Source organism: Manacus candei, unplaced genomic scaffold (assembly GCF_025592945.1).
Source record: "Manacus candei isolate 608988 ecotype Guabito, Panama unplaced genomic scaffold, ASM2559294v1 h1tg000002l, whole genome shotgun sequence".
Lineage (NCBI taxonomy): Eukaryota > Metazoa > Chordata > Aves > Passeriformes > Pipridae > Manacus > Manacus candei.
The window spans coordinates 1,163,514-1,191,492 of record NW_026138050.1 but is presented as its reverse complement, the minus strand read 5'-3'; the positions used below and the strand labels follow the sequence as shown (position 1 = coordinate 1,191,492).

General features: G+C 56.6%; 1 protein-coding gene across 4 annotated transcripts; it reads left to right on the top strand.

The window, feature by feature from the left end:
* Positions 1-27,979, top strand: RAB26 (RAB26, member RAS oncogene family). Of its 4 annotated transcripts, none has more exons than XM_051779115.1 (9): positions 1-233; positions 2,725-2,835; positions 21,243-21,284; positions 22,093-22,159; positions 22,440-22,492; positions 24,060-24,125; positions 24,277-24,333; positions 24,668-24,744; positions 25,345-27,979. In XM_051779115.1, the coding sequence occupies exons 1-9, from the start codon at positions 27-29 to the stop codon at positions 25,445-25,447; spliced, it is 783 nt and encodes a 260-aa protein (XP_051635075.1). In that variant the 5' UTR covers positions 1-26; the 3' UTR covers positions 25,448-27,979. The 4 variants fall into 4 exon arrangements, with proteins under 4 accessions (XP_051635075.1, XP_051635092.1, XP_051635084.1 ...); XM_051779132.1 differs by lacking the exon at positions 1-233 and adding an exon at positions 1,114-1,334; XM_051779124.1 differs by lacking the exon at positions 1-233 and adding an exon at positions 1,114-1,345.

Sequence of the window (27,979 nt, the reverse complement as noted above, 5' to 3'; positions counted from 1 at the left end):
CGGCGCGGCCGCGGCCCCGGCCCGCGATGTCGCGCAAGAAGGCGGCTCGCGGCAAAGGCGGCGGAGCCGCGCCCTCGGCCGCGCTGCCCCCGGCGCAGGGCACCGGCCGGGCCGCCGCCGCCGCGCCCCGGGGGAGCTCCGCCACCGCCCCCGAGCTGCCCCGCAACGGCGGCGCGGCGGCCGGGCGGCCCTCGCTGAGCAGCAGCGGAGAGTTCTACGACCTCGCCTTCAAGGTGCGGGGCCGGCGGTGCTGCGGGGAGGGGTCCGGGAGCGCGGGGTCAGTCGGGTGCGGGGTCGGCTGTAGCGTCCCCGAAGTTCCCGGGGTCAGGACCGGGCGGGCATCCCTGCTTCCCTGAATCCCTGCATCCCTACTCCCCTCCCTCCCAGCCCCGGCATCCCGTCCGTCCAAAGCCGCCCGGTCGGGGTCTCCCCGGGGGCTCCCGGGGCGGCAGGGTTGGGATCAGCGGGGGCTGCGCTCTCAGAGCCCCCCGGTAGCGGGGCTGCTGCTGCGGGACTTGTGCAAGTGATGGCCAGAGGCTGCTCCGGGGAGCTGCTGTGGCCTCCCGGCTCCTCTTTAACCTACAAGAAACGGGGCTGTGAGCAGGGTGATGGCACCCCCTGAGTGGCATCGAGTCTGCTCTGGCTGCTGCTGAGATGTCTCCAGCTTTCTGGGCTCAGATGGCTTCTTCTCGCTGCTTCAGATCCTGCCGAGAGAGTCACAGAACAAATTAATTTGCGTCCCCCCCACTTCATCATACGACCTGATGCAAGCCCAGCCTGAAGCTCACTTGATGATTTTAGGGCGCACTTAGCGATATGGGGGCTCATTTAGTGATTTTGGCTGAGGCTAGAACTCAGTGCAAACGCTCTGGCTGTGTTTCTATCGCGGATCTCTGTAACCGAGCGTGGGGGACTGAGCCCGGAGAACACGGGCTTTGCTGGGGCAGGTCCTACCGCGGGCTGTGGTGCCGTGAGCTCGGTGCCGGTGGCAGTTGGTGTGGCTATCGTGTTAAGGTTTGGGATGTGGGGTAGGAGGTGAGGGGTGTTCCAGAAGTGGGTTTGGTTGCTTTGGTAGGCGGTTGGTCCTGATACAGCTGCAGTAACGGTTTAACAGCTTCCCTAAAATGGAGCCACCTCCGTGTTTGCGCTGGTTCCTGGCTCCTGGAGCTCACCTCTGCCTGCCCAGGCTGTGGCTTTCTCTGGGAATTGTGCCCATGGCACAGGGATGAGCCAAATGGGTCTCAGAGAAGCCCTAATGCCCCAGTTAGCCAAAACCTCTGCTAATGGTCTGGCTGATTTTGAACCAGTGGCAGAGAGAAATTGCTTTGTATCCAGTAAAAACCTGGTTTGTTAAACTTTCTCCTTCCCTTACCCGTCTTCTGAGGCTCCTGAGCTCTGCCTGAGGCAGTGGCCAAATGCAAGTCCTGGGTACGGGGCTGCATCCTGGCCCCGGGTGCTTTGCATGCCTGGTGAGGCATTGGTGGTGCTGAGTGGGGAGAAGCCGCTGTTGAGGGTCACCTGTTTCAGAGAGAGGTCTGGAAAGTTAAAGAACCCCAATATTTTGTACTAAAATTGACTTCCCCCCCTTCCCTTGGCTTTGCACCAATACACCCGTGGTTCGCTGGCTGCCCTCAACCCTCGTGCCAGAGCTCGGTGTGTGGGGCTCTGCACCGTGGGGGCTGGGGCACTGTGGCTGGATCCTGCCCCAAAATGAGCTACACCTGCACCCGAGGCTGCTGCCACCTCTCAGGGCTGAGCTGCAGAGCCATGGTGGCGTCTGCCACTTCGGATGGCTCCTGCGAGGGTTCGGTGTGACCCAGGGCAGTCCCTGCCTTAAAACCATTTAAATCCTGTCACAGCCTAATGGCTCTGGGAAGGCTGATGGGAGCACCTTGGGGGAGAGGGAACCTGCCGTGGCAGGTGCAGAAGGAGCTCACGCAGCCCGGCTCCATGGTCCCAGATTTCTCGGTGGTGGGAAGTTGTCATCCCACTGAGGGGAGAGGGCTCGGTGCCCCAGGGGGCAGGGGGGCTGTTGGTTTGGGCTGAGGTTTTGGGGAGCTGTATCTGGGAGCAGGCTCAGCTCTGCCGTGGTCTCTGTGGCAGGGGGCTGGCTGCCTGCCCTGTCTGCACCCAGGGCAGCTGCTGGGTGGGGAAACTGAGGCAGGGGCACCGGGAGCTGCTCCCTTGGCATCTGTGGAGGACCGGGAGGGCAGCTATGGGCATGTGTGGGTCCCACGGAAGGCAGTTGCTTGCAGAGGGCTGATGCACCCCTGGAGCTGGCACTTATGGCTGGGGACTCCCTGAAGTCTCCCCATGGGTGGTGCCACATCCCAGAAAGCCCCACAGTGGTGGGGTGTTTTGTGGGTGTGTTGGGGAGCCTGTGGGCCCTGCAGCCGTCGGGTTACAGCTTGTGTCACCCAGCTGGCACCTCTTGGTTTTCAGGGGGGGGTTGTGCCCCCATGAAGGACTTGTTAAGTACAGCTTGGGGTAAGGTGTCTCAAGTTGAGCCAGTGCTCAGGGACACACGTGGTGCAGGATGGGGAATTATTCTGCTGTGAGTCCCCCTTTTTCCCCCCACCCTCCCCTGGGTCCATCGCTCTTGGATGTGCTTTTTTCCTCTCAAGCATATGGGATCTGCTGCCTGCTCCTGGGATGGAGCTGGGTAATGGCTGCAGGGGGCTTCCTTCCCAAAACCTCTAACCCCCCTCCCTCCCTCCCTCCCAGGTGATGCTGGTGGGCGACTCCGGGGTCGGCAAGACCTGCCTGCTGGTGCGGTTCAAAGACGGCGCGTTCCTCGCCGGCAGCTTCATCTCCACCGTGGGAATCGACTTCAGGGTGAGTGCCCGGGGCACTTCTTGGCCCCTGCCTGGGGGTCTGGCAGCTGAGCGATGGATTTTGCAGAGGAGTAACTAAACGTTCCTCCAAGGACTTAAACCTCGTCACCCTGACCTGTTTCAGCTCCACCCGGGGCACCTCGGGGTCTGATGGCAGTGGCGGCAGCACAGCAGCCTCTTTGTTACAGCTTTGCACAGGGATGGGGGAGCGTGTCCTCTGCTCAGGATCCTGGGGATAATTCCTGTAAGAACTGCTGAGGCCTGACATCTGCCAGTGAAAATATTTCCCTAAGTCGTTTTCAGTGTTTATAAGAGTGGTTTGTTTTTTTTTCTTGAAACAAAACCAAAACTGACACGAACCAGAATTCCCTGGAAACATTTCCTGAGCACAGCTTTGGGGTGCCGACATGGGGGTCTGGTGCCAGGTGGCCCTGCTCCCTCTGGCTTGGGGGCGTGTGTTGTGCTGAGGGGTCTCTGAGATGTCTGTTTTGCTTGTGATCCGAGCATCCCAGTGCTGGGAGAGTCCTGCAGTCAGTGTGTCAGAGCTGTATGGCTCCAGTGAGGACAGCAGGAACCTGCTTGACTGAGGGGTAATGGGGTGGCTGAGGGGGCAGAAGGGGAGACACATTGTGCCCTGCAATGGTCTGGTGTGCCCAGAGCATCCTTTGCCAGGCAGGGACACCTTAGTGCTAGCCAGAGGCCTTGAAACCTTCCCTTGGCCGTGTTTCCCCATCAGTACCTTGTGGCTGCCTGAGGACATTGTGGTCCGGGGTTGGATCTCTCCCTTTCTTGAAGGATTCCTGGGAGATGGGTGTCTCTTGTAACCTGCTGTTTTGTGGGGTGTGAGTAATACCTTGCTGCTGCAGTGACATGGGAAGGGATGAAGGACGGCTCAGAAAGGCTCAGAAAGCCTTTAGGAAGGAAATGATGTTTGGTGCCGAGCGAGGCTGTTGGCTGCAGCAGGTGAAATGGGTAAATTGGAGTCTGTAATTTTATACAAAGGTAATTACACGGTATTTCAGGTGTTCTTCAAATGAAAAGCATTTTATTACCGATTGAAATGATTGATATACCAAGGGCAGTCGTAAAACCCTGTGACTTATTGATTAGAGCGCTGAAACTACTGTTACTGAGAAGCAATCAAATTAGGGTTAAATTACTTCTCTAACAGAGCTGCTAGAGCTACATTGCTCTGAAATGGGCAGATTATGCAGTGGGGAAGATCATGTGTATACCCTAAAACTCATTATTATCATCCTTTTAAGGCACTCATAATTTTTGGGGGACATGGAAATAGTTTTTTGATGTGCATCTCCGTTCCCATTGAGATAATCCTGTTGGCAGGTGCTGTGTAATTGTCCCTCTCGCCGTTGGCACCGTGGTGCAGATGATGCTCTGGGGTGGCAACACTGGAGGCTTCTGCTGGTTTTAATTTGTGTCTTTCTAATCAGAAAACTGTCACATGGCAGCTCCTTCTCTCCAAAATTCCAGAATTTGCTTGGGGTTTGCTGGCTGAAGTGAGTGAGGCTGTGTCAGGCGAGGCGGGCTGGGGTGGGAGGACGTCGCTGGGGTTTGCTGCGCTCTCTTGGCCTGGTGTTGGAGGTGCTGAGCAAGCACAGAGTGTTTATTTTGGTGCTTTGGGGGTTTTTGACAGGGTTTGTGGCAGTCTCTGAGCCTTGCTGGCAGCAGAGACTGCAGGGACCTCCCCAAGGCCAGCCCGTGTGGCAGCTGCACTCCTGTGCACGTGTGACCTTGTTTGGCTGCGGGAGCCAGGACCTGCCAGGACCCTGGATCCCATCCCAGCTGGGGAAACCCCAGGGACAGAGCTGCCCAACTCCTGACGTTGTTTTTGGGGCCATCTCCACTCTTCTTTTTGCCACTTGGTCCCTGCAGGCTCCCTGGGAAGGGATGAGCAGCCCCTGTGCCCACCCAGTCACTCTCTGCCTCCTCTCCCAATCCACCCACTGGTCTCAGGGGTCCAGGATCCATTGCTCATTTTCAAGGATGTTGAACCATTAGATGCATGCAAAGCTAATGGATTACATAGGCCTGAGTGAATGTAAATGAATAGAAATCCATTTAAAATTAATCTGGCATTACAATTCCTAATGGCCCCCAAGGTTTGTTCCCTCCTACTGTTTTATGTGAGGGAGAGCCTCCCACATCGTGTTTGTTTATCATCATCTCTTAAACAAAGAAGGATGTTGATCTGAATGTATTTGGAAAACAAACCACTGATGCTGGGGAAATAAAGATGATTGTATTGTTAAAAAAGGCATCAAAATGGCACCTGTTGGCTTCGAGCTTTGGAGGTGTCAAGTCCTCAACATTCCTTCCTGTGAAAACTGGGCTTGCTGGGGGAGCATCTTTAGCTCCTTGAGAAAATTCCAGCCTCAGCATTCAGCCAGGACAATGCCAGGGGATCCACAGCTGAGGATTTGGCTGGGGCTGCTCTGCTGGGGTGATCCCCCCGTGCTGTGGGTGTGTGGGGTCTTGAGCAGGGGGTCACTTGGAGCGGCAGAAACATCATTGGAGTTACTGTGTTGTTTCCCTCTGAGGAGAAAACCCTGGGGTGGGGGGAAAACCCCTCTCTGTCTCCGGTGTCTGGGTCACAGTTGTCACCTTCAGGGTTTCCAGCCATTACTAGATAACAAGGGGCTTAATTTTTCCTTCCCATGAAGGAATAATTCATTCCGAGCCATGGCACAAGGTCTTCTTCCTCCTGGGGACCTGGCAGGTCTCTCCCCACAGATCTCCACCGGTGAGGGCAGAGCAGCTCTCTGGGCAGGTCATGTGTGCTTTCCTGCCTTCGTATGTTCAGATTCCAGGGAGAAGGGGTTCCTGGAAAAGAGCAGGATTAGCCCTCAGGGGTGTGAATCCCATTTTTCTCAGTGCCACGGAAGGAGCTGCCTCTTGCTGTAATTTTGGCAACTCTGCAGAAACCTCGACAGAAATCCAAGCTGAGCAGCCAGTGGGACTTCTGTCCTGTCGTGACAGCTGAATAACGGGAGGAAGGTCTTGCCAAAGCAGAGAAGCCAAAGGGCCTCGTGAGCCCACTGTGACCCTGTCCCCGATGACATCCCGGCTCCCTGGGGCTGCCCAGCCCGGTGCTCACAGCCCCCAGCTTTGCAGGGTCGGGCAGGTGAGGATTTTTGTACTAATTGGACCTGAAAGGAGAAGAACATGAAAGAAAAATAAAATTAAGGATGAGCCTTTTCTCCCTGGGAAGAGGTGCTAATGAGCTTCTTTGCATTAGCAGGGGGGATGGTTTCTGTGTTAATCAGGGGGATGAAACCATTGGGAAGCACTTTTTGGTGGAGTTCAGAGCAAGGTGGCTTCTCTTGTTCTCCGAGGTGTGTAGTGGTGTCGCTCCTCACTTGCTGCCCCGAGGAGGGGGAGCAAACCAGCATCCTCCTGGCACCGAGTTTGGTGCTGCTGGAAGAGGAGGAGCAGGAGGGAGCCCCGACGCCTCGGCACAGCTCCGGGCTGCCCGAGCAGGCAGCAGACACAGGCATTGCCTCCTCTGAAGGTTCAGCTTTGATGTCCACCTGTTCACACCGGTGTGCCCGGGGGGTTTCTGCTGCTGCCCCCGCCGCAGTCCCCTCGGGAGGCTCCGAGTTCCAGCCTTGGCCGTGCCGCAGATAATCTGCCTGCTGGGACGGCTGCTGTGCTGTAAACAAACCTGCCACCGGTGGCCCTGAGCTCTAAGGACTCTTGATTACACTCAGCCCTGTGCTACTCAGGGGGTGGAATCAACGGTGTATAATATTTTTTTTCCATGAGATTTTGTTGTGTTTGTGTGTGCACCTTCCACCAGCCCTCGGCGGCTGCCTGTGCCTCGAGCAGCCAGCTGAGCTTTTCAGGAGGATGGGAGATGTGCTCCTGCCATGCAGAGGAACAGTGACCATGGTTTGGATTCACCAAGACTGGTCCTGGATCTTCCATGTGCTCAGGGCAGGGGGCTGTGGATGCCCTGAGCATCTGCTGGTCCCCAGTGGGCACCCGAATCCCTTCCTTGGGAAGATGCTCCAGTTCCCAGCAGGTGCCCACATCCCTGCCCTCTAAGTGATGCTTCATCACAGCCTTTGCCTGGTGCCTCCCTTGGAAGGGCTGGAGCAACCTGGAGGCTCCTGGAAGCCGAGGGCTGGCTTTTATCTCAGTGGTTGGCATGGAGCATTAGCAGGGCTCATTTTCTGATGGATCAATCTGGAAAAAGTGGGAGGGGAGCTGCTTAGGCCAGAAGAAAGAAATAGAAATAAATTAATTTCAGCATGTCTTTCTATACTAAATTAGCCCTGGATGTTGGAGGGAAGGGACTCTGGCATTGGGCAGAGTGTTCAGTCTCTCCTTTGCCACGAGCACTGTGATGTGTGTGGGGTCAGGATGGGGATCTGCTGCAGCAGGGTGGGTTTAGGTTGGTCCCTTCCAACACAAACCATTCCGTATTTGTGTGTATTTCCAGCTCTGAAATTGGTTTGTTCTGCAGCTCCCATTGCTGGATGAATTTTCACAGCAGCCAGGAGCTGATTTCATATTTTTGCATTTCTCACTGTATGGAGAGCTGGGCTCAATTTGCCCAGAGGAGCTTCCCATCCCTCAAAGCGTCCAAGGCCAGGCTGGACAGGGCTTGGAGCAACTTGCTCTAGTGGAAGGTGTCCCTGCCCATGGCAGGGGGGTGAATCTGGATGGTCTTTAAGGTTTCTTCCAACCCAAACCATTCCAGGATTCCCTGATTATTCCTGCAGTGCTTCCACCCCCTCTGCCTGGTTTCAGGGATCGGGTGCGATGCCATCACCGGTGCCGTAGGGACCAGGTGTGCCCGAATGCAGCAGCAGGTGAGGCAGATCCCAGTGCCCTACACAGGGAGGGCAGTGCTTGTCAGCTGGAACAGGCTGTGATTTCACCTGTTTGTGCCGTGTGTGGCTCCGAGGGCGACGCCTTCTCCCCAGCTGCTGCTGGTCCCTGTTCCCGCTCCCAGGACGGGCTCTCAGGGGAGTAAATATTCATTTTTCCTGGGAAGCTGAGCCCAGCTTTGCTGTCAGTGGCTGCTTCCTCCCTTGCAGAGGGACACTCACAGCTTTGCAGTTGGCAGCTCCTGTCATTTGCATGCAGGGGCTCAGTTGCCAAGAGATGCTGCGAGCGGTGCCCGTGGCGGCTGCGCCCGCTCCTCTCACAGCTGCTGGTGTTTTATTCATCTTTCTTTGCCTCCTGCATTTGAAAAATAATAACCCCCAGCTCTGCAGCACACCAGGGAGATGCAAACCCCCATGTGCAGGCGGTAATCCCAGTGGACAACAGGCCCCATTCCTGCCTTGGGTGAGGCAGAGAAATAAGATGAACGTCTTCAAAGCAGAGAAGTGCTCGAGCTGCTCTTTCAGTGAACTGCTGGAGCAGCAGCAAGCCCCAGAGCCTGGTTAAGAAAACTCTTAACCAGTTTAATCCTCTTTGCAGGATGGTGGGAAGATGCCTTCCCCTCTCACCCACCCCCTCGGTGTTGGAAATACCACTTGGAATAGTTCGGGTGTGGAATTTTGCATCCGTTTCATCTGACATGAGAGTGCTGGGGATGTGGAGTTTGGGAGATGCTTCTGGAAGGGCACCGGTGTCTCCCGGGCTCCTGCATCCCTGCTGGTGCCCAGTGGCTTCCTGGTGCTCACCAACAGCTGGTGTCCCCATGGGTCTGTCCTGGTCTGAGGTAGTTGAAGTACTGGGTTGCATTAGCTCAGGGAGAGCAGGAGGCCTGGGATGCTCGGGTGCTGCAGAGCCAGGACACAAACACAGAAAAAATACACTTGGGAGCTGCTGGTGGAAGGAGGGTGGTTGTCAAGGTGTTCACCATGACCTGCCTCTGTATCCTCCTAGTTTGAACTATGTGGGAGCCCAAAACCCAGCTAGAGGATGGGGATGGACATATGGAAACTGCTGGAAAATGCAATTCCCACCCACCCGCAGCATCTCCAGGGCTGTGGGTCAGAGCCCCACTCCCTGCCCCACTCCAGCTCAGCAGGATCCTGGTGCAGGAGCAGGGTGAGGAGGAGGTCGGGCTGCAGGAGGGCTGTGGGCACACGGCTGTGTTGTGTCAGTGCCTCTCTGGGTGCTGCCAGGTGGGAAATTTGCCTTGGTGAGGCCAGTCTGGGCTCTGGAGCATCCACTACCACGGTGCTGAGCCAGGCTGGGTCTGCTCCTGGTGCCAGGACCTGTGAGGGAGTGTTTTATTGGCTATAAAACATTTATATGGGCCCAGAGTAAGTCTAAATGGTTTGAATATTTAATGGAATACATTTGGCTTAATTTCACTTTCATCTTTTATTTGTGATAAAATATTGAATTCGGCTGTGCAGAACTGGGTTGTTCTTTGAAAGCAGATGGAGAGTGGCTGGGAAAGGGGGTCAGGTGGGTTTTGGGGTGCCTCTAACCCCCTGGCTACCCTTAGGATGGCCATTAGGAGCATCCCTGTCTCATGGTTCTGCCTTGCTCAGCCCCTGTGATCCCCTGAGCCCTCACTGCCTTTCCACAGTGCTGCTGCCTCGTTTTGTTAATTAATTATTTGCCCCCAGTGGGGTTTGGGTTATTCCCAGAGTGGATGTTGATGATCTCCGTGGGGAAGGGGGAGGTGCTGCTCCCAGGTTCAGCAGTAGCTGCAGTGGTGGGAGCCAACTCCAGCTGAGCTCGCCGGGCACTGACTGTGCGTTGTCCTTCCCTGAGAACCACCTTTCCCTTCATCCTTTCCCCAAAGAGCCACTTCCTTGTCACCTGAGCCGTGGGGACAGGGGTTGGGGCAGTCCCATCTGTGGGGCTTTGCCAGACCCTGTGAGGGTGACACTGAGCATCCCCATGGTGAGGGGCAGGGCAGACATCGGCCACTCCAGAGCCTGGAACAGTGAGTGCTGGCAAATCATCCCCCTTAGGGAAAAACACGGGAAAAACAACCCCATCCAGTGGGTTATAGCTGTGTTTATGGGGGAAGGAGCCACAGCATGGCGTGTGCCTGAGCAGCTGTCCTAGTCCTTGGATGGCAATGGGGGACACACTGTTCCTATGGCAATGGGGGATTTAGGGATCAAGGGCTTGTTTACCTGCGGAGCCTTCAGAAGCAAAATATTTTGTTGTTGGCACCACGGGGACACCCGTGCCCTGGGGCAGGGGCTGGCTCAGTGCAGGGGCTGGCTCAGTGCTGTGCCCTCGTGTGCCAGAGCCGGGTGGTGCTCGGCTGCACCGTGCTGTCCGTGTGCTTCCTGGCTCATCCCAGGGCTCCGGAGCTGCCCGGCTCCCCCGGCAAGGGATCTCCAGCAGAGCAGTGGAGCTCACACAGCTTTGTCTACCAGGGGCATACAGCATTTTAAATCCTGGCTCAGCACCGAGTCATTGCCCTGAGGGATTGGAGAATCTCTCGGAAGCAACAGCAAAGAATTCATCTTTATGCCTGCACTGGGAAAAAAACATTTCTCCCTGATCATAACTAGCGTGTGTTGGGAGCTTGTGCTGCTTCAGCCCTAATGGGTGATGTCCATTGCCCTGGGCTGTGGTTGTCCCCGGGTGAGGAGTCGTCAGAGAGGGCTCTGGGGGTCTCAGTGATGCTTCAGAGCCTGAGGAAGATGTTGGTATGACAGGGCTGGGGTCATTGCTGTCTGCAGGAGGTCAGCAGGCAGGAAAGGTCAGATTGTAGGGGAGGCAATGTGGTCAGCATGTCTCTGAGGATGCAGCTGGTCCTGGAGGGAACACCTGGACAGATTTAGTTCCATTTTGTGTGGCGTTTTTCTATTTAATTTATTGAAAGTCGGGGAGTGATGAGGAGCCTTGCCCAGCTGCATCAGTGCAGCCAAGCTCGCTTGGGTTGGGTGCCACAAAGCCATCCATCTGTGTCCACATTGCCAGCCCTCATGCCATCTGCCCACGTCTTGGGACTTTTTCCTCCTCCCTGCCAAGCCTTGATGTTCCCAGGCCCAGTGACACACTGGGGAAATGGAGTCTTTGGCTTTTCCAGCTTTGCCTGCGCAGCATCACCACGGCAACCGCCCGGGGCGAGCGCTCTTCCTCGGCACCGGTTTGTGGCATCAACGCTGATATCGGGGAAGAGCCCCCGGGCCATGTGCCCCCACAGTGTGACCTGTGCCGGGCACAGGGGGAGGTGAGGAGGGCTGGGGGGTCCTGCCCCAGCGCCAGTGCTGCTGCTCCTCCTCACTGGGACTGAGCCTGGACCGAGCCCAGCACCTGGCACTGCCTCCCTGGGAGAGCCGCTGTGCCGACACTCCTGTGTCCTGTGCTCCCAACCTTGGAACAACTCCCTGGGAATGACTTTTGCCCCCCAGAGCCAAGTGCAGGAGGCTGCTGGAGGTGTCCAGGGAGCCCCAGCCCTTCTGGGGAGTGCAGACCCCACTGGTGAGGACCTTGCTCTCTGTTGGATGCTGAATTTGGTCTGAATTGTTGGATTTGCTCCCTGTGCTGCTCACCAGCAGCAGGTCCCACTGGTGCCTCTGTGCCTCGCTGCTTCCTCCGAGCTGATGACTAAGAAAAACACAACTGTGTGGCTGGATGAATAATTCAGCCCAGCCTTGCTGCTGGGGGGGTCGTAGCAAAGACCCTGTCCAGGGACATCCTCCTTGTCAGCATGGAACAGTCCCTGGATGAGCATCCGTCTTACAACGGTGCCCTGGGCAGAGCAGGGGCAGGACAGACCCTTTCCCGGGAGCACAGGGAGCCCTTCCCGTGCAGGCAGATGTCTGGGCTTTCACTGGTGTATCTTTGCTCCTGGGTGAGCACTCCCTGCTCCCGGGGGTGTGGGGGAGCACGGTCTCTGTGGGGTCACACCGTGACCCGCGGGCTCCCATCGCCCCGTGTGCCGTGCGCCTCGGCGGAAGCGCCGGGGGATTGTTGCTACTCTCAGAGTCAATTTTTAGAGCTCAGCCCGGATTTGGCAGCAGTGCCAGCCAGCCCACGCAGCTCCAGCCTCGGCGAAGGGCTGGCAGCTCTGCTGGGCTGCCAGGGATGCAGCTTTGCAGGGGTGAGCCCCCCGTGCCGCGTCCAGGCACCTTGCCATGGCACCAGAGACCCTGGCACAGTGACAGCCGTGTCACACTGCCCTGGGCACCTGTCACCCGTGTGTGGTGTGTGCTGTAACTGCTCCTGTGTGCTCCCATAGGGCTGTGGGGGCTGTGTGGTCACAGTGTGCTCACGGTGTGTGCAGGGAGTGGAGCCAGGGCTGTGAAGCCTCTCAAGCCCTTGTGCTGCAGGTGTGGGCTTCCTGGGGCTCCCGTGTTCCCGGGACATCACACGTTGCAGGTTTCAGATGAGTGACTTCTCTTCTTCCTCTGAGTGCTGAGGCACGTGTGGCCTGAAGCCAGTGCCAAGGAGCTTGAAAGGTGCTGAGTCCTGAGCCTGGAGGGCCCCCTGTCCTGCTCAGGGAGCCTGTCCACAGGCAGTTGCCTTCCTGGCTCCTTCCCCAGCTCCTTGTCCCAGTTCATTCCTCAGCTCCACCATGGTTTGCTGGCGAGGCTTGGGGAAGTGTGGTTAATGTGATGGGGTCAGAGTGGGGCTGGGAATCTCTTCCCAGTGAATTCTGCTGCCCTGTGTTTGGGAGAATGGCTGAGTGCAGGGCATCTCCAGGGCATCCCTGCAGGGTATTGCCATGGAGCATCTCTGCCTTGCAGGAGCCCTGCAGCAAAAAGCAGTTGGAGGACTGGGGGAGCCAGAGCCCTGAGAGAGGGTGACCCCACCTGTCTGCCTGACAGCAGGAGTTTGTGTTGTTAGGAGGGGCAATAAAAGGAGGAGACCAACTCCCACAGCATCACCTTGCTTGGGGTGTGGGACATTCACAGGACTCAGAGCGTGGTGCCAGTGAGCTGCTGTGGTGCTGCAGACCCTGGAGAGCAGCACCCAGAGCTCTTAAATCAGTCAGTGCTGAGGAGCTGAACTTGGGGAGCGGGTCCTGCTGTGTGGGGGTGCTCTCCAGGCCCCTTTGCATTGGGGTAACTCGTCGAGGTGGCTCCAGGCAGGGCTGGAGTTCAGTGAGTGTCTCTGTGGCTCAGCCCGAACTTCCTTCAACATGTTAACGAGCTGCACTTATAAATGTGCATGAATTAACGGGAGAAGTGCTCGGCAGTGCCGAAAATAACCTTGTTCCCAAGCAAGCGTTAATGCTTCACAGATGTGTTTTTCCCCCTTGAATAATACACACGTGAGGTCAAATTATTCCAACAGGGAAGAGCAGCAGGAGCAGAGCAGCTTTGGGGGGTTGGGTCTCCAGGGATCGGCCCCATAGCCCAGTGCAGGGGTGGAAATCCTCTCCTGAGGACCCAGCTGCTCCAGCTGGAGTTCTTGGCTGAAGATGGGCTTTCCAAGCGTGCAACAAGGCAACTGTGTGTGGAGTTTGGCCCAGTTTTATTTGTAACAAGGTTGGCAATGTCTTGGAAGAGCGCCTGCCTGTCCAGGAGCACTGTCTGCACTGTGTTCCCATCCTGGTGCTTCTGCCTGAACCTCCTGGCGACCACAGTGGCAGGATTTGGGATGTTTTCTCTGCCTGGGGTGATTTCCCAGTGCAATCCTGGCTTGCAGCCCTGCTCCAGTGCCCCACACTGGGAGAGCAAATGGTGGAGTTGGATTAGACAAACTGGTTTGACTGACTGGGACAGTTTTGGTGTGGAAGTGCCGGTGATGTGCTGAGTGTGCTGTGCTTCCTTACACTTCTCCATCTCCCGGGGCTTTCAGTGGAGCCCAAACCTTGGGAAGAGCCTGCTCTAGTAGAGCAGAAAATGGGAGAGCTGGGACTGCTGCTGTAGAGAAGGAAAAGCTTTGCAAAGATCAAAGCTTTGACTCCACAGTGCCTGGGCTGGTGCAGCTCTGTGCTGGTAGCATCAGGAAGGCTCCTTGTGCCGTGGCTTCCTCCTTGTGCCAGCAGTGAGTGGATCTGAGTGACCACCCCGGAGCTGACAGGTGCTGGGACAGGGGCTGTGCCCACTCAGCCCACTGTACGTCAGCCCTTGCTGTCACTGCTGCCACCACACTGTGCAGAGATGGGCTGGGTGTCAGGGAGCACTGGGACCCCTGATGGGTGTCAGGGAGCACTGGGACCTGATGGATGCCAGTCCTGGGGGCTGACTGGACTCCTACAGCTGTCAGAAAATCTCATTATAGTTGTTGAGTCTCTCCCTTTCCCTTGAATCCTTTGAAGGATCTGTCTGGGCTGGGCTTTGCTGCACAGCGAGAGCGCGGCGCTCAGGAGCTGTCTGCCTCGGCTGCAGGTGAAGGATGGGTGTGCTTGGGATAAAAAGCTACAGATTCCTTTGTCAGGTCTCTGGGGTTTTTATTTTCTTTAGGGATGAGAAGCGCTCTTTAATAATGCTGTTTGCAGTGCTGTCTGCAGATGATGCTGTGTTACTGCCGAGGTGTTTGCTGCTGGGTGTTCAGCCCTGATTTTTTTTTAATTGGATTGTAGAGTCTTCTGAGAAACTTTAGGCAAGTTTTCAGCCCAGGGCACAACCTGGGGCTGGCTGCAGTCACTGAGGCGAATCGTAGAGTCGTTTAGGTTGGAAAAGACCTTTAAGGTTATAAAAGTGCTGCAAGGCTTTGTTCCCCCCCTCAGATAAATGACTCCCTGTCTAACAGGACTTGATGAGCCATTTTTCATCCCCACGGCACTGACGGCGCCGTGTTTGCTGCAGATGAGGAATGATCCCACAGCAAATGCTCCGTGGAGATCCCTGTCCCGCTGTGCAGCGTGGCGTGTCCTCGATGAGGAAAATGAAGATAAATATGTGGAGTGCCACGTTACTTATTCCCATATTGGCACCGATTTGTGTGAGCCATCTCTGCCCCCTTTGTCTCCAAGGCTGCCTGGTTTGGAAGTAAGCAGGGATATTTTTAAAAATATCTCTTCTATCATAAAGTAGGGAAAAAAGAGATGGAAGGGGTGAGTAATGCAGCCCGGGGTGTTGGGGGAGCTGCACAGACCATCCCTGGGTGTGGAGGAGGGATGTGGCCGTGGGCTCCATCCCATCCTGGAAGCTGACCATGTGTTGGAGCTGCAGGGATGGGCTGCAGCCTTCCTGCTGACTGTTGTGTTTTGGTGGCTCTGATCTCCAGGGTGGCTGCAACAGATCCTGTCCTATGGAATTTTAAGGCTGTAAACCCCAGTTTCCCTGGCTGCCTGCAGGACTGGGGCACAGGCTCGCTCTGATGGGGCAGAGACGTCTCAAAGCCTTGCATGGCTGTGACTTCTGCCTGTTGGGATGAGTCTGAGCAGCCCTGTTGGGCTTAAAAGCATCACATCTCACCTGCCTGTACCTCCCTCAGAGACTCACCCTCCAGTCATCCCAGGGCTGTGGTGGTTCCATGGAGCAGCCAGGCAGGGGAAGGAATGCTGGACGTGGCTGCCACGGGCGATGCCGAGAAGAAGAGCATGGCTGTACTTTAAAATGCATGATCCTAAGCAGATCCTCTTACCTCTAATCTGTCCCTAAGACAGGATTCTCTTCTTGCCAGAAAACCCTTTTATTTGCAGACTGATGTGAATAGAAGATGATAAGTCACTAATTCTTCAGTGTGTCTGCTCCAACAAGAGCCTCGGCTCTTATCTCTGCAGGGCTGGCAGCCAGGGAGATGTTAATTGGGATTTAATGTAGTGAACATGGCTCTTGACAAAGGCTGGAGCTCTGACATCCCTGGGGTGCTGCGGGGAAGGGGCTATGCCCACCTGGAGACCACAGGTGGGGTCATTTATGTAGGACAGGGCTTGTGGCTTCTCCTGGCAGGGACCCGGTGTGCAGGGCAGAGGGGACACGTGTGGTGACCCCTGGAAGGAGGTGTGGGGGGGACACGGGGCCGGCTCTGGCAGCAGAGCGGGTTGGAAGCGCCGTGTGCTGGGAGGTGACATGGTGTTAATCTGCTTTTCACGGGATCTGCTGAGGAACTGAGCAGCGAGTGCCGACACGTCGTGGGCTCTGAAGGGATCTTGGCACCGGGGACCGGCGCTGGCTCTGGAGCAGCTCCACTGCAGGTGGGAGTGTGGAGTGTGCAAGGCCTGGGGAGGAAAAAAACAAGGCAGAAGTTTCTATTTTTAGCTGCAGAGTGCAAATGCACAGAGCTGCTGAGGAATTAATTACCTGCCCTGCGAGATGAATGGTTGGGATTTCTCTCTAAGTGGAAGACTTAACGGGATGAGGTGGAGGGAACCGTGCGGGCGTGTTGGCCACCCAGGTCTCCCCTGGGATGGGTGACAGGGATGCTCAGGAATGTCTCTGATGGTGGCATAGCTGAGGAGAGGAAGAATATGATTCCCAGTGCCTGGGATATCTTCCAGCAGGGCTCAGCATGGCTGGGGCAGGACCACGTCCAGCCACACCATGGCACAGCTCTGCATCCAGCCCATGTCCCTGCCCCATTCTCCCTGTTCCCAGCAGCTTTCCGCAGGCTCCGGGCTGTTCCCTTTGCTCTCTGGCAGGGAATGTGCTCCTGAAAGGGTTTTCCCCAGGCTGGAGTGGTGGGCTGGCTGTGTTTTCCATGGAGGCACTGCATGGCCGGGCAGTGCCAGACCCGCTGGCCTGGCAGAACGAGCATGGCTCGAATTTGGAGGGACCAACATTGGAGCACTGTTTCTACTGAGGGGGCAAAGGGGGGGATGCTCCTTCATCCCTGGCCTTGGCAAAGGGCCAGGATGTCCCTGAGCCAGGTGCTGTGCCTGGGGAGATGCTGAGCCACAAGGACCAACCCCCTGGCAGCCGCAAGCGCATGTGTGGGAAAACCTCAGGGTTTTAACGAGCAAATTTAATGCAGTGTCCTGCTGTTTTGGGCAGGTTTCCATATCGATCCTTAATCTATTTTTGCAGCCGCTGTTGGAGGTGGTGGTTATTTGTGTGTCTGCTACAGCCACAACTCATCCCATTTCCTCCTGGCACAGGAGCGTTTGTGCTCGCAGGGGAATTTGGATCCAGGTCCTGCCCAGGGCTGGGGTGCTCCAGCATCCCTTCAGCCAGTTTGCTGCTGCTGGGTTCCTCCTGGCTTCCTAGAATAAAGGATAACCCAGTCTATCACCCACCCCTGAGCGGCGATGGGGACCTGGCAGCCACCTGCCCCGGGGTGACACCACAACCTAATGACAGTTCTGGGTGGCTGCACTGTCAGTCCCACAGCTCATTACTGCCACTAATTAACTCAGCTGCTGCCTGGAGCCTGGTTTGATCCATAGTCACTGAAGCCATTTGTTCCCATTTTGGCAGGAATTCTCCCCCACTTGGCCGCAGGAGCTGCCTCCAAGGCCCAGTAATGACATTTGAGGGGGTTCTTTTCCATGGTAAAAGTGGAGCCCCCAGCACTGTGTGTGCTCGGGTGGGTGGGTGATGGTGGGTGCTCCTGGGCAGCTCCTGGAGCCAACACCCACCAGAGGCTCCAGGGAGCCAGGGTGGGGACTCCCCTGGTTGGAGCCTGAGCGATGTCAGTGAGCAGCTCCCATTAGTCCACTCAATTGTGAAGCAAATTAATCCATGTATCCAATTTAACTTTTAAGGCTTTGCCTAATGAGTTAATGTGTGGAAAAGCTGGGGGAGGCCGGGTTGTCTGTGGTTCTGACCCTGGGTGGTGCTGCAGCCTTCCCTGGCATGGGCTCAGGGCCCTGGGGCTGGGCTGGGCTGTGCTGGTTGTTCCCAGTGGGCTTCACCTGGACCGTGGGGACGCTGTGGGGCAGGGGAATGGCAGTTCCCCATCCTGCAGCTGCCCCGAGAGCAGAGCAGGGCAGCAGCACCTTGATTTGGGTGGGAGCATCTGCTGCAGGGTGGATGTTTTGGGGAATGTGGTTTTGCTCCATCACCTTCTCCTCCATCCTTTCTGCGTCCAAACGGCTGCCCCCGGGCAGGGGGTGGGATCGTGCCAGGGCTGCAGCCAGCGGGGCCTCGGTGTCGATAATGCTGCCCTTAATTGAGGACCATCTGCACTTGGTAATTTGATTTTTCCTACATCTGCAAGGTTCCAACTTTGTTTATCTGACATCCTGAGGATTATTTAACTTTGGAGCCTCGTGTTCTCCAGCCCAGGCATTCCACTGCAGCCCCTGCTAGACGAGATTTTAATAACATTGTCACCGCCCCAGGAAAAAAGACACATTAAAATCTGAAATTGGGAAGGGCAACAGCAGAGCTGAGTCGCAGGGATGGTTTTCCTGCCCAAATTTGTGTGGCAGGAGGCTGCTGGGAGTGTTACCTCTGTTATAACAAACTGTGTGAGATGAGGAATGAGCCCTGAGCACAAGCACTCCCATTGCCCGCAGGGCTGGCAGCACATTTCATGTCTCAGTGCATTGACACACGTCATCTTTTGTCTTTGGATGCTTATTAGTAGCTCAGCCCCCAGCTGTGCCTTGGAAAGGCTGTCAGGAGGGAATTGAGGCAGCAGCTCCTTAAAAAAATAATAATAATAATTGGAAGCTGGAAAGTCTTTTAGCCATGGTATGGGGGGAGACTTGAGCATCTGATTCATCTGAACCACACCAGTTTGTGCTGCTGGCAGCAGCTCCTGCCTCTTTCCACCCCAGCTCCTGCCCTTTCCCACCCCAGATCCTGCCTTTTCCCATCCTGCTCCTCCTACCTTCTGCTTGCCTTCTTCACCCGTGTTTTGCAGCCACCTCGTGCCTGGGGGCAGCCAGGGGTCTCAGAATCCTGGAATGGTTTGGGTTGGAAGAGACCTTAATCCCCCCCCTGCCATGTTCAGGGACACCTTCCACTAGACCAGGTTGCTCCAAGCCCTGTCCAGCCTGGGCTTGAACACTTCCAGGGGTGGGGCAGCCACAGTTTCTCTTGGCAAATGTCTCTGGGATGCAGGCAGGGGTCCGGCAGGAGTGATGCTCTGGATGGCTCTGGCTGTGTCTCCTGCCTGCAGGAGCATTTCTGTAGCTCCTTGCCCTGGAAACCCGCTCTGTTCCACACCCAAACCCCAGGAAATCCATTTTTTTTCCCAGCCTGGTCCAGCAGCACCTGGATCCATGTGCAGACTTTAATTAGGTCTAAGCATTTCCCCCGTAAAATGTAGGTCAGTCGTAATTAGTGTCACTCCTGCTGCTGCCGGCTCTGTGTTAATTAACTCCTGAAGTGCAGGTCAATGCATGAAGGGCAGCTTTGGAGCTTCACCTTTTTCGGCTGCTCACCAGGTGCTTCAAGGTGGCTTTGGCTCAGATGGTCCATGCTCAGGGCTTGGGCCATGTTCTCCCTCCCACTCGTGGTGGTCAGTCACCCCTGGAGCACGGCCACCCTGGGCACATGGCTGTGTCCCCGGGCACAGCCTCACACTGCTCTGAGCTGGATGTGCTGGTGTTGCCGTGGGGAAGGGCATCTCTTTGGTGCTGGTTTTAACGTGAAGCTCCTGGTGTCTTTGTCCTCATCTATCCCACCAAGTGTCCTTTTCCCCTGCAAGGTGCTTGTGCCGAGATCCAGGGCTGATGGGGAAGTGCCGAGTGTTTTCCTTCCTCTGCAGCCCCTGGCACGGTGGCCCTGGCACAGTCCCTGGCAGGTGGTATTGGCAGCTGGTTGCTGCCAGCTGGGAATGGCATTTGGACAAATGCTGTGCCAGCACAGAGCCCGGGGCTCCCAGCCCCTGCACCCTGCAGGATGTGCCTGTGCCTCCCTGGGGCAGCAGCCACAGCTTGGACTCGATGGTCCTTGTGGGTCTCTTCCAAGTCAGCACAGTCTGTGATTCTGTGACCTGAGGGGAAGGTGAGCTCAGAGTGGATTTTCTGCAGATTGTAAACCTGCCCTGTCTCACCTGCAGAACAGGGGCCAAGCAGAGCTGTTGTGCCTCCTCTGGGATGAGGGTGAAGGTGCAGCTCAGACACACTCAGCAGCATCACCGTGGCACACAGTCCCACCCTGGGGATGGCTCTTGTCTGTACTCACCTGGGAGCCCTGGGCAGCGGCACCAGGGTCCAGGAGGCACCTCATGGCAGTGGGAACCCTGGGTTTTAGGCACTTCAAGCCTTCAGCAGCCTTGGCTTCCCATCCCAGGAAAGGCTCAGCTCCGTGTTTGGTGAGTCTCAAGCCCCCAGCCAGCTCCCCAAGCCCCCGGCTGCTCCCCAACTACTTTCCAGCTCCCCCACCCCACACCCTGGCTGCCTATTTTTACCGTTCCTGGGCTGTGAATCACTTTGCTCCCCCGTCTCAGTCGCTGCCTTTGAAGGTATTTATAAACCTCGACCGTCTCCCCTGCGCCTGCCTGAGCAGATGGTGGATGCAGCGCTCCGGCTCCTCCTGCCCTCTCCTCCTTGCCTCTATCCGAGTGGAGATGTGCCCTCATTAAAACCATCAGTGAAGAGCCTCAGCAGCACTGTCCTGGTGGGGTGAGGATGGGCACCAGCACCCCGAGGTGGCTGGTCCTTGTGCTGAGCAGTGTGGGATGTGCAGGGATGGATCTCGGCACGTGCCTGGAGGGGTTTGGTGGCACTGGAGCTGGTGGTGTGTCCAGGGCCGGAGGTGGGTGAGCCAGGGCTGAGCTGGGGGAGCCCAGCCCAGGGTCAGGGCAGCCTTGACCATCCCATGGCCACGTGCCTGGGGAGAGGAAAGCACCCCGTGCCAGTTCTGGAGGAAATGGGACTCAAATCATCACCAGAGCAGCGACCGGCTGCCTCATCCCACTGGTGTGCTGTTCCTTGGCCGCATTTCCAGCACGTTCCAATGATTACTGTGCTAATTTCTATGCATCTGGCAGGCTAATTAATCTCTGCTCCTTCGCCTGGGACCGCTGGTCTGTAGGGTTGTGTTTGGTTCGTGTTTGGAGAGCCTGGTGAGGCTTGCTGGATTGGTGGTTGCTCTGGGACACAGTCAGGATCTGTCCCCTGCCCTCACTGTCCAGCACAGCCGCCTGGAGGGGCACCAGTGGGCTCCCCACACTGCTCCCAGTTCTGCCAGGGCATCCTTCTGCAGAAAGTATCCCGTTGTTTTGGGGAAAACCCGGTGTGCCCCTTCCTCTCTTCCTTTCCACCTTTCCTAAAACCAAGAAAACCAGGGGAAAAAAAATGAGAGAGAAATCAGGAGAAAAACAGGTACGAGAGGCAGGAGGAGTTATTTTTAATTTGCTGGCTGGATATGGAGTGGTTGGCTCTGTCTTTTGAAGGCTGGTAAGGTGGGATGCTGGCACTCATTAATTTATGGCCAGAGGTCTCCAGCCCAAGCCACTCGTGGCACCATCAGGGTTTAGGTACCCAAATAGATGCAGCTTGTGGTGAAACAGGGAGGGATCCTCTGGCTGGGCCATGGTGCAAATGGCTCTGCAGGCACTGGGACCAATGGGTGCCAGTTTAAAAGGCAGGAGAGGGATCAGCCCAAGGGTTTGGTGAAACTCTGTCTGGGATGGGGGGCCAGGTGTTTGTTTCTCCCTGGGGTCCTGGGTGTCTCACAGCCACGCTCACCCCTCACCACCCTTTCTGTTTTCTTTCAGAACAAGGTGCTGACGGTGGATGGGGTGAAGGTGAAGCTGCAGGTACGTCCTGTGGCCCTGGGAGCAGCTCCCTTGTCCCTCTGGCTGTTGGGAGCTGGGCAAAGCCCCTCAGCAGAGGAGCACCCCCGACACAGGTCCCCCTTCTCCAGCCTTTGCCGTTGTGTCTCCTGCCACAGGACAGCCCTGCAGGCCTTTTGGCTGCTCTGTCCCTTTGGTGGGAGCCTGCTCAGGGCTGGGGGCTGCTCTGGCTGTGGTGATCCGTGTCCCAGCCCCGCTGCCTCCCTGCTGCTCCGTGACTGCAGCTGGAGACAGTGAAACCAGAGCAGCATCTGTGGGGTTTGCTCAGCTTTTCCAGGCAGCTCCTGCTTTGGCAGAGCCAAAGGATGGTGATGCTTGAAGGCATCCACATTCCCTGGCTCAGCCAGCATCCAGCCCTTGGGAAATGTAGATTTTGTGTCCAGAGCTGCTCCAGCCCCCCGAGACCTGACCATTTGCCCGGAGCTCAGTAACACCATTAGCATGGATCCTCCCCAGCAGCAGTGTGGCACTCTGCAAACCTCCTGCTGCATTAAAGACTGATAAATCACATTAGCAAGTCCCCATGCATCCATCTGATCCATGGATTTTCCGATTAAGGGCCGTGTCAGGAGCCCTCGGCCACTCATTGCCGTGTCCCTGCGCTGAGGAGTGGGGAGGTGCTGCTTCCATATTTATTGCTCTTGTTGTTTTTCCTATTGATGTCCCTGGAAGCAAAAGCTGGAGAGGCTTCCTGGGGTTGCACCGTGCTGTTTGGGCTGGTTTTGGTGGGTCTTGGTCACGTCTGATCCCCCTGCTCCCGTCTGCTTTCCAGATCTGGGACACGGCCGGGCAGGAGCGCTTCCGCAGCGTCACCCACGCCTACTACCGGGATGCCCACGGTAAGCACGGCCACCTCTGCTCCTGGGGGAGCCCCCTGGAGCTGCCACTGCAGGCCAGGTGAGTCGGGAATCACCGGAGCAGTTTCCCCGTGGGAAGCAGCCACCCAGGATGGAGGAGGCTCTGCGTGTCGAGGTGCAAACACACCGGCAGCGTGAGGTGTTGCTGTGGTGGATTTTAGTGTTGTTTTACATTTCCCAGCAGGGACCTGCTGTCCCCAGGGGTGACCTGCCACGGGGACCGGTGCAGAGCCAGCACTAATGCCCGTCCCTCTCTCCACAGCTCTGCTCCTGCTCTACGATGTCACCAACAAAGCGTCCTTTGACAACATCCAGGTACGGCAGCACCCCCGGCCCCTCCTGCCGGGCTGGCTGCGGGTTGGCCCAGGGAAGGGAGTACCTGGAGGAGGGGTGTGAGAGAGGCAGGAGCTGTGGGCACTTACAGAAGGGCTTCCATGAATTCTGAGCACTTGCAAGGACAGGTAGGGCACGGGTGGAGAAGGTTTTCCCTCTCACAGCAAAGAAAAGGGGTGATGGATTCACTGCTCTGGTCAATTAACCTGTGTAATTACAGCACTGGCACAGAACCTGCTGCAGTAGCTGAGCATGGGCAGCTTTCCCCAGCAAGCTGCTCCCTTGTTCCCCTCTGCTCCTTTGGGTCCCAGCCAGTAGGGACTGGGGACCTCATTGCCCCCCACCTTAGTGCCAGACCTGGCAGGGAGAGGGTCACATCCTGCTGCCCATCCCCAGCCCACCTGCCCCTCCTGACTGATGGCATTTGTGGGGGTCCCTTGTGCTGCCCGATTTGCCCCCTGCTCACAACCCCAGCCCCCAGCTAACCCTGAGACCCCCTGCAGGTCCTCCAGGGGTGCTGGGGAGTGGTGTTGGAGCAGAGGGCTCTTAAACCTGGCAGAGGGGAGGAGCAAATGCTGCCCCTGGGCACATCACTGTGGGGGGGTCAGGAGCACCCAGGCACTCTGTGTCTCTTCCCTTTGCCCCACCAGTCCCCTGTGGCTGCTGGGGGCCAGCACTGGCAAGGAGGGGTGGAGCAGGAGTGGAGTCAGAAGGGAGCTGAGGGGTGTAGTCAGGAGTGACTGCATCCCTTGGACCTGCCCCATGGAACTGAGCCCCCTGAGCCCCCGGGGGGTGGTGGGCTCCTGGGGCTGCTGCATTGGGCTCCCACATATTGTCAGTGACATGCCCTGATCCCGAATCATCCCTCGCTTCCCTGGCTGGGTGCTGATGCAGGATCTGCTGGACTCGGAGGTGGTGGAGCAGGGATTGCTGGGGATCGCCGGCACTTGCCGTGAGCACAGTGTCGGCACGGGAGGCAGCAAGTGGCTGTTCACACCACAGGGTCAGGGATTACAGGGAATTAGGGCAGGTTTGATTAGATTAGGCTGGATTAGAAGGCAGAGAAACCACCCCATGGCTCAGAGAGGCAGGTTCAGGGGCCTGCTGGGATGAGTGTGCTCGGCATGGGGGGCAGCACGTGCAGGACACGGGCAGGGGGCACATCCCAGAGCCAACCCTTGGCCTTACCCTCGAAAAGGAGGCTTAGTCTGAACATCCCAACCAAGGGGAAATTGGGGTTAAATTCCTAGAGGCACCTGTGGGCAGACAGAGTGGGCAGTGGGGTCGAAAGGCTGCTGTTACCCTTGGACATGAGAGTCTGGTAGCAGCCAGAGCAGGTGCTGGGCTTGCTTGGCACAGTGGGCCCCTCAGTAGCACCCCAGGGCACTGCTTGTCTACAGGGCTCATCCACGGAACATCCCTGGCACTGCTCGGGATGGCAGCATCTCCCACAGAGGGTGTCCGTGCCCAGGACTGGGGCAGCTCCCCCTTCTCCTCCTCCTCCCCCTGGGGCTGTTGCCAACCCCTGTCTCTGGCTGTCTCCCTGCAGGCTTGGCTGACAGAGATCCATGAATACGCACAGCAGGACGTGGTCCTCATGTTACTGGGAAATAAGGTGAGCCTGGCCCCACCTTCCCAGAGCCTCCTCTTCCTCCCACGGTGGAGCCACGGGCAGGGGAGACTGGCAGGGCATAAGGGGATGTGGAGGTTACCTCCTGGTGACCTTCCAAATCACCCTAAATTGCTATTTGCTGTTCCCATTGCAGGTGGATTCAGCCCAGGACAGAGTGGTGAAAAGGGAAGATGGAGAGAAACTTGCCAAGGTAGGTGAGGTGCCTGAGGATGTGCACCAGGAAATGGTCACCTGGAGACCAGTCTGACCCAAAATATGCCTGGGACCACTTTGCTTTTCTTCCCTTGTTGTGCTCTCCCCTTCCTCCTCATCTTCTTTTTCTAAGCTTCCACTAACATTTCTTGTTTCTTTGTCCTCAAAAATTATTCTCAAAGTTACCTGAGCTGTGATCCCTGGCTCAGTTTTCCCTGCCCACCATGGCAGGGTATGAACTCCCCAGGCAGGCACTGACACTGGCCAGAGCCTGGGAGCCCCTGGGAACATCACAGGTGACACTCCTGATGCTGCTGTGTCTCGTCCCACAGGAGTACGGGGTGCCCTTCATGGAGACCAGCGCAAAAAGTGGCCTCAACGTGGAATTAGCGTTCACAGCCATTGCAAAGTAAGTGCCTGGAGCAGCAGCTGTGCTGGGCACCTCTCCTGCAGGGGCACAGCAGCCGTTGGGATAACGGCTGGCACCGTCACCCACCTCTTCATGCCCTGGGTCCCACCTTCAGCTCTTTTGCTGGCAAGAACTTGCTCTCTCACATGAGATATGAAATGTCTCATCAGGGGGAGCTTTAGCGCAGTGTCCTGGCCAAGTTCAGTTCAACTGAGCTGGGCCAGCTTGGAATCAGAATCCTGGAATGGTTTGGGTTGGAAGGGACCTTAAAGCTTATCCAGTCCCACCCTCTGCCATGGGCAGGGACACCTTCCACTAGCCCAGGTTGCTCCAAGCCCCCTCCAACCTGGCCTTGGACACTTCCAGGGATGGGGCAGCCACAGCTTCTCTGGGCAGCCTGTGCCAGGGCCTCCCCACCCTCACAGGGAAGAATTCCTTCCCAGTATCCCATCTAACCCTGCCCTCTGGCAGTGGGAAGCCATTCCCCCTCGTCCTGTCCCTACAGGCCCTTGTCCAAAGTCCCTCCCCAGCTTCTTCCAGACAAAATCCCTTCTCCCAGAAGCAGGCAGCATTGGAGTACTTTGTTCCCCCTTCCCACAGGGAGCTGAAGCACAGGTCCATGAAGTTGCCCAACGAGCCCAAATTCAAGCTCCACGACTACGTGAAGAAGGAAGTGCGAGGCTCGGGCTGCTGCAGGTCCTAACGCTGCGTTTGCACAGAGACTCTGGCCGTGCCTCCGTGCTCCCGTGGGCAGTGTGTGCATGTCTGTCTGTCGTGTCTGTGTCTGCCCCCAAGGTGAGCTGCGCCGTGGGCCATGGAGGCAGCAGCAGGAGGAGCTCTCTGGGATGCTGCAGCCGCGTGCTGGGCGCTGCTGCCCGAGCCCCAGCACAGCCATGGGCGCTGAGAGCACTTGGCTCTGTCCCCTGGTGTTCCCGCCTGGCTCCCGGCCGGGAGCTCGGCTGTCTGGGAAGGGGCTGGGCTGGGGTCTCCTCCCAGGGCCAGCTGTGCCCGCTCTGTGAGGCTGCTGTTACCTTAGTGAGAGTCGTGCTGCGACGCAGGGGAACCAACACCTTCTCCCCGTCTGAATTCCCCTTTCTTTCCCTGCATCCCTGGAATTCAGCCCCTGGCCTGGGGCGTGCAGGAAGGATGTGTTTGAAGGCAAACATTTTTGTAGTTGCTTTCTCCTGTCTGTGCATCCCTGTGAGGTGGGACACACCTCCAGGGTGAGGGATTCTCCTGTTCCCTGCAAACACAGAGCTTGGCTGTCTGTCTGGATGAGCTCCTGCATACCTGGCTGCGTACAGAGATTCCTGAATTATCCCTTCAGGAAAGGCTTTGGTTCTCCTCCTTCCGCCGTTTCTAGTACTTTAATTGAGAAGAAATCTAATGTATTGCAGCTTATTCTAAATACCTTCCTGTAAGTGTGATGGCGTTTTCAGATGCAACAACGCTTTGATATCTTCAAAGTTCTCTTGGGCAGCTCTTTCTTTTCGCCGCAGAGAGCTGGGGGGAAGCTGCAGGCAGTGATTTTACAGGCTGCAGACTCCTGCCAGCTCTCTTCAAGGGCCTCCTCACCCCTTTGGTCTGTGTCAGGCTTTTGGCTGTTTTTTTGTCAAGCTGCACTTCTAAGTACAAATCTGAATCTGGATGAAATGTTTGGCCTTTGGCAGTTTTTTCCTTTGGAAACTCCATGCACACATCAGCAGGTGCCTGCTGTGCTGAGCCTCGTGGGCCACTTCACATGAAAGGAAGTAACCCATCCATTGCCCTACAGCCACCACCAGCCCCCCCAGCAGCTGGCTCAGACAGCCCTGCCCCTCCTTTTGCTCGGAATTTTGGCTCCAGCACCCCCTTCCTGATGGGCACAAGGAGCCTCCAGGCTCCTTTGTGAGCTGCAACAACACAAGCAGCTACAGCTCCACAGGGCGAAAAAGGATCCTGAAATGAACCTACTGAGAACAGAGCATTTTTTTTCCTGGTTTTTTTTTAGGGAGAGACAAGTCTCAAAGTTGTCTGATTTAAATTTTAAAGTAATCTGCGGAAAACCCATTCCTGCAGGAATTTTTGCGTTCCTGGCAAACCCTGCTGCCAGTCTCTCAGGAGCAGGCAGGTGAGGGATGGCTGTCAGGGCCCCCCATGTCCCCCCTCAGCATCCCACCGATCCAAGGGATGGCCAGCACTGGCACAGTGGCCAACACTCCCACTGGAGCAGCAGCATCGGTCCATTGCTCAGTGAGCCTTTCCCTAAAATAACTGGAGCAACTCTCTTCACCTGAAAAGTGTCATTACCTGCTGCAGGTGCTCTCAAGATTTGTTTGCAGGTAGCAGAGCCCAGGGCAGGCTCTGAGAGGGGCTCAGGAAAGGAACTGTGTAGGAATGTGTAGGACTCGCTGTTCCAGGTGCCTGGGTGAGCTTTGCTTTGCTCCCACTGCTGCTGTACTGAGGGGTCCCCAGCACTTCTTAGAATCCCACCCTGGGCTCTGCAGCATTTGCTTGCTGCCTGAGGAAAAGAGTGGGATTTCAGAGAGTCCCTGAGCTTGCTGGGTCCCAGGGATTTGGTTTTGTGTGGGGCAGGAACAGCCAGGCAGCTCTGAGCCCTGAGCTGTGCATCCCTCTGCTTCCTCATCCTGCCCTGGGAGCAGCAGCACCTCCATCCCAGGGTGACAGGGAGTCTACCTAAAGGCAAAATTTAGCAGCAGGATTCCTAATGAATTAGAATTACTGATGGATTAGCATTCCTACCTTAGGCTGCTGCTTTCCCTCTCAGATTGGCATCTCACTTTCTGGGAGACAAAGCTGAGAACTGGTCACTGCCTGCGGGACTGAAACCAGTTAAAGACCACTAATAGTGAAGATGTAAATGTTTCCCTTTGGAGCATTTCCAACCCACCTGTGGGGAGCAAACTCTGCCAGAGCAGAGCCCTCACAGCCACGTTTGTGGTATCAGACCCAAGCTTTGAGCAGACAGCCCCATCTCTCCCAGTCACCGGTTCCCAATGTAGGACTGGTCTCCCAGTGGCCTGACCCCAGAGCTCCTCCTCACGTGGCCATTTGGGATTTTTCCACGGGCCTCTGCTGCCACCACGCGATGCTGCAGGATTGCTCAGTGCAGCATTAATTGTTTGATGCAGCATTAATTGCTCGGTGCATCCAGCGTCACCCGCAGCTCTCGTTTCTGCTGGCTCTTGTTTACAGCTTTTGGTTCATTCCTGTTAATAAAACTTTTTATAATCTC

Bases quoted from the DNA above. Each gene is read 5' to 3' on its own strand.
- RAB26 (XM_051779115.1), top strand. From the start codon at position 27: ATGTCGCGCAAGAAGGCGGCTCGCGGCAAAGGCGGCGGAGCCGCGCCC. The intron at 24,126-24,276 runs GTGAGCCTGGCC...TTCCCATTGCAG, and splicing joins TCATGTTACTGGGAAATAAG to GTGGATTCAGCCCAGGACAG. The intron at 24,745-25,344 runs GTAAGTGCCTGG...CCCTTCCCACAG, and splicing joins GCGTTCACAGCCATTGCAAA to GGAGCTGAAGCACAGGTCCA.